The sequence below is a fragment of the Eurypyga helias genome, unplaced genomic scaffold, assembly GCF_000690775.1.
Source record: "Eurypyga helias isolate BGI_N326 unplaced genomic scaffold, ASM69077v1 scaffold6091, whole genome shotgun sequence".
In the NCBI taxonomy this organism is placed as follows: domain Eukaryota; kingdom Metazoa; phylum Chordata; class Aves; order Eurypygiformes; family Eurypygidae; genus Eurypyga; species Eurypyga helias.
The window spans coordinates 686-6,030 of NW_010228828.1; the positions used below are offsets into that span (position 1 = coordinate 686).

The following is a 5,345-nucleotide window of genomic DNA, read 5'->3' on the forward strand; positions in this document are numbered from 1 at the left end:
GTGGTGAGTCCTGCCTGCCCTGAGCGGCTGCCTGACCCCTCTGCTTGCTCCGGGATCCCTGTGGTCACACCACGAGGAGACCCGGGGTGGACCTGCTTCTTCCTTTCTTCCCTGGCCCCACATTTCTGCCTGCTTGCCCCTTCTGCCCACGTTGTAATCGTGATGTCCCCGTGTGCCCTCTGCACCACTCTGAGCTGTCTGGTGGAAGCCCTGCCCCTTGTCCCCCAGTCCTGGTAGTGCCACCCACATCCCTGTCCCTGAACGTGGCTGCTGTCCCCGGGGAGGTGCCAGGGGACAGAGTCCTTCCCCGGGGTGTCTGCTCTCTGCCTGGCACAGCCGGTCCCTCTCCTGCCTCCAGCTGGTACCACGGGGCCATCAGCCGGACGGACGCAGAGACGCTGCTCAGGCTGTGCAAGGAGGCCAGCTACTTGGTGCGCAACAGCGAGACCAGCAAGAACGACTTCTCCCTCTCCTTGAAGTGAGTGAGCCCAGACGGGGCTGGGGGGCGGGTGGCTGGACCTACAGGAGAGGTGACCTGGCGCCGTGGGTGACCCCTTGCGAGCGGTTGCCCCATGCAGGTGTGTGCCCGTGCAAATGGGGTAACTGGGGGGTGGTCAGAAATGGCTGGAATATGAAGTCTGCACTTCCCTGTGGTGTGGAACGGGCTTCTGGTTTGGTACCTGGCAAAAGTTTCTCTTGGGAAGGCTCGTAGATCTGGAGGCACTCTGCTTGTCCCTCAGCAGTGCTGGTAATCCCTCGGATGGATAAAATAATGCACCTCACTGCTCACTTGAATGTGTCTGGTTACAGCTTCCAGCTCTGACTTCTTGTTACTCCTTTATTTTGTAGCTTATTTTCATGGGTAAATGAGGTTTGTGTGATCCCATTGTTGACGGAAGCGCGGGTATCCATCCCTGCCTGCCCAGCCCGTGTAACCATTGAGGCCCTTACTCAGCTGTGCTGTAGAGAGTGCTCTACCCTGCTTGGGAAGCAAGGGAAGTGAGGGAAACCTCACTTCCACAGCGCGGCTTGGTTTCTGCTCAGGTTTCTTGGGAGGGGAAGCTTTGCACCCTCCCCAAGTTTTCCAGATTCCCTTGGTGCCAGAACTGCATGAAGCATCCCTGCACATGTCCTGCCAGGAAGAAGCTGCCCATAGCTCCTCATCCAGCTCTTCCATGACTCTTTGGACAGCCTAAACCCACAAAATCAAAGCTGTTACTATCCTTAGGATGATGATGGATTAGCAAATACCTTCTTGCCCTCCTGCTGGGCGAGTATATTAGCTCTGTTCCTGGCAGATGTGAAAGAAGTATTTATTGAGCACTTCAGTCGTCTCTGTCCAACAACCTGCCACATATCCCTACGCTTTTCTCAATATACTGTGAGTTTTCCTCAGCGGTCTCTGTATCTGCATTGCTCCCTGCTGGTTTCAGCCTCCCCTGTTTATTTCCCAGGGACACAATTATGAGTTAGATTGCTCGGTCTCTCTATTTTTTTACACGTTTTCGCTGCCTTCAACGCCAAGCCAGGGCAGATCTTTAGCTGAAAATATTCTTTCTTCCTTCTGCGCTTGTAGCTTTTAGATCAGACAACAAACCTTTCCAGAAAACCTCCCTCATTTCTTTTTTTTTTTGTCTGAAGTTTTACTGATGTTTTAGTTTTCTCAATATTTTTACCTTGCCCTGCTTGCAAGCCATTTTGAAACAACAGCTCCTGCTGCTCAGTGAGCTGTAGTCAAGGCTGTGAGAGGTCCTCTCAGCGATCACCTCGTGGGTGGCAATAGCCAGCATGTGTATTGGAGAACTTGGAAAGTGGTCTTGGAATTGTGGATGGAGCTCCCTCCCTGGCCAATATGTGTGTGTCTTTCCATCACCTCTCTATAAGCCAGCCACCCATTTCTTTGGGTTTTTTTCCATAGTTCTTACTGCCCATCCTTAGGCTCGTGGCAAACATGGCCAAATCCTCGCCTCAAACAGCACGTGCAGCTGGGACATTGCAGCAGCGTGCCACCTCCCCAGAGGAGACTGCAGCCCATCCAGGAGCTGCTCAGGCACTGCCTGTCCACCGTGCCGTTCTTGCAGAGGGCCTACAGCCTCAGGAACGTGATTTTTACTCTGTTGCCTTTCTCTATAGAGCCTTTTCAAGGAAAATCCCCTGGGATGCTTTTTATAGAGCTGTAAGCTGGCTGTCTGCATCTCTATTTTTTCTTGAACTCTTTTTTATTTTTTTTTCCTTGAAGAAGGTGGTGCAGCGGCGGAGATGGTCTGAAAGACAGCTCAGGTACTGACCTAAAGCCCTTTTGTGCGGCTTTAAAGGAAAATATGCACAGAGGAGCAGCAGGAGAGGCTGTACCCATAGTGTGTCAGGTAGCTGGAAGGATTTAACCCTGCTGTGACAGTCCTGGCTGGCCCAGGCTAGGCAGCACCATGTTGCCTCAAACACTCCAGGAATGAGTCCTGGCTCAAGCCTCTGAGAGTGGTTGAGGCCACGCTGCAAAGGTTTGGGCCATTCATGTCCGAGATGCTCAGCAGGAGCAGCACTTACCCCTTGTCCTCGTCCCATCCCTGCTGCTGGCTGTGGGGTTTGCAGTGTTGCATTACACCAGGGGTCTGATCTTGGTCACGTCCCTGAGCTTGTGACAAAGACCTGCGGAGCGGTTTGGGCAAAACTCACCCAGCATCACCTCTCTGTGGAGCTGTGTGGCAGTGCTCTGGACCAGCACTGATCCTGCAGCGGGGTCCTGTGCATCTCTCCCCTGCCAACACTAGGCAAGGGTCCGTCTGCAGACGGGGCGCAGGGCTGAGGGCGGCATCCATGGGCAGCTGTGCATGTTAGCGGTGTGACCATCTGTGTGTGTGCAGGATAAAGCCGTGCAGCACCCGCAGCTCTTCCCAGTGCCCTGCTGCTGGGACACAGGATGTGGCCGGCTATCACTTTTCCTTGGCCCCTGGCAGGGGACTGCGGTTCTCCTCCCTGCTCTCCCCCGGGGCAGCCGGCTCCTTGCCTCTCGGCGCTAAATGGATTGCAGAGCCATTCTGCTAATGTAGCCAGGCTGTCCATTACGGGTACCGGGGGGATGGGACCGGCCTGCGCAGCGCTGGAAGCGGCTCAGCATTGCTGATGAGGTCCTGTCTGCTTTTAAGTCATCAATATTTTGCCGTAATGTGCATTCCAGACGCTGCAGACAGGCTGTGGCTCTCCTCAGAGACGCAAATTAATAGCAACAGGGCCATTAGCCCGTCACTTGGAATCAGTGCTCGTGGCAGGATCTGCCTGCGCAGCCTCGCGTGGCTCGGTGCCCGTGCTGTGCCGGGAAATGGCCTCACTACGCTGAGCGGGTTTTATGGAGCCTGCAGTGCTGGTGTGCGGGGGGGGCAACGGGCTGTGGGCTGAAGGAGAAAATCCTGTTTTACCACGGTGCGGCTGGGGATACGTGAGCTGAAGCCCTGCTGTGCAAGCCAGCCGGTTGCAAAAGGGGCTTTTCCACACGCCCCAGTGTCACCCTGCAGTGAGAGCTGTGCTCTCGCTTCCCTCCCTCATGCCCCCACCCCAGTCTTGGGTGCCATCCTTGCCCCCGGATGGACTCCTTGCACCCCACTGCCTGGCTGTGCTCCCCGGGGGGGGACACAGTGCAGCGTTGCCAGCCACGTCCCTCCCTTGGGCTGCGGGCTTCATCTGGAGTTGGCCAAGAGCAGGATGGTGTGGGTAGGGCCATGGCTGGGGAGAGGAGCCAGCAGCATCCTCCAAAGCGTGTCAGGGGCAGGCTGCCTGTCTGGGGGGGAGGCAGGAGCCAGCTGCACCCTCTAACCCTGCTTCGTTCTCTCCTTGCAGGAGCAGCCAGGGCTTCATGCACATGAAGCTGTCCCGGACCCAAGAGAACAAGTACGTGCTGGGTCAGCACAGTCCGCCCTTCGACAGCGTGCCGGAGATCATCCATCACTACGCCAGCCGCAAGCTGCCCATCAAGGGGGCTGAGCACATGTCCTTGCTTTACCCGGTGGCTATCCGTACCCTATAGTCCTCATCCACCACGAGCCAGGCTCAAGGTCGGGTGCACCCGAAAACTGGCCCATCTGTAGGGCCACGTGCTACCATGCCAAGGACGGGCTCCGGAACAGCAGCCCGCGAGCAGCTCGCTAGGCACGGCCGGAGCTGTTGGGGATTGCTGCAGACGGACCCCTTGTCCCACTCTCTCGGGGGGGCTCCCGTGCGCCGGTTTGCCTGCTGGGACGACGCCGGGAGGACCCTGCATGAGGAGCTGAGAGGGGCTCGCTGGCTGCCCACTGCCCTCGCCTGCCTCCAGGCAGAGCTCAGGACACAAGGACTGGAGCTGGGGCCTTGGAGGGGCCTTGGGGGGGAGGCGATGTGCAGGAAAAAGGGGAGGAATCATCAGTTAACCCGCCTGAGGTGCCTCCATGAGGGTGCCTGGCTCTGCCCACAGGAGACGAAATGGCTGTGCCCGCAGGCGAGGAGGCTGGGGGGTGCGAGTGGGGGCCTGCCTGGGGATAGTGAGGGACGGGGGGACAGGCCAGAGGTGGCCCCCACCCACATAGGTGCTCGGTACTCACTGCCATCCTTTGCCAAATGTAAATAGTGACCGGTCTCGGCCGCGCGTGCAGCACCGCTGCCTAATAAAGCGGTGCACGGTCGCATCCTGCTCCATGTGGACCATGTGCCTGTCATCCCACCACCTCGAGTGGGGGATTGGTGTGGCAGAATGGTGGGGAGGGGGATTTTATTACACAAAAGCTCAAAGTGAATTGATTTTTCCTTCGCTCTTGCGTACACTGAGACCCACGTGCCCGAGCGGTCCAGCCAGCTCACCTCTCTGAGATACGAGACCAGGGATGCCAGTGGTCGTGTCTTTGCTGTGTCTTTGGGACCCTTTGTGGGCAGCAATGAGCTGATTTTGGACTCGCCTGTTATTCTTTGTAGAAGAGGGTGCTGTTTGGGATCTTTTGACTCCCTGTTTTTCTTCACCCTTCATAAGTCTTAGGCAAAATCCCCGAATTTCACAGATCTCCTGATCTCCTCCTCTGGGTATTTAGTGGCTCCAGTCCTGTTCTGTGTCTTCCTGACACCTTGTCTTTGGGCCAGCGTGCTGTTTCTCTTTATTTGGCTGAAGCTACATCTGGTGCTCTGTAGCACTTACTGCATACCTTGCCTTTTAACCTTGTTCCTGTTGTTGTTTGCTACTGTACCCACATACGTGTGTTTCCTCCATCCGTGCATCCGACTAATTCTCAGTCCCACTGTTACTCCTCTGCAGCGTGTTCCCTTTTCCCTCTGCTCCCCCGGTGGTCCTGCTGTGCTCAGCAGAGGGGATGCAGTAGAAAATTCACTGC

At 56.5% G+C, this 5,345-nt stretch overlaps 1 protein-coding gene across 1 annotated transcript in view; it reads left to right on the plus strand.

Moving 5' to 3' along the window:
• Positions 1-4,018, plus strand: part of LOC104515970 (SH2 domain-containing adapter protein F-like) — a gene marked incomplete at its 5' end in the record, with an annotated part of 4,180 nt that extends 162 nt beyond the window's left edge. Inside the window, 2 exons of the mRNA XM_010160148.1 lie at positions 359-478; positions 3,832-4,018. Of these exons, the coding sequence (XP_010158450.1) occupies positions 359-478; positions 3,832-4,018 (307 nt within the window). The remainder of the gene's footprint in view (positions 1-358; positions 479-3,831) is intronic.
• Between the last annotated feature and the right edge of the window lie 1,327 nt (positions 4,019-5,345).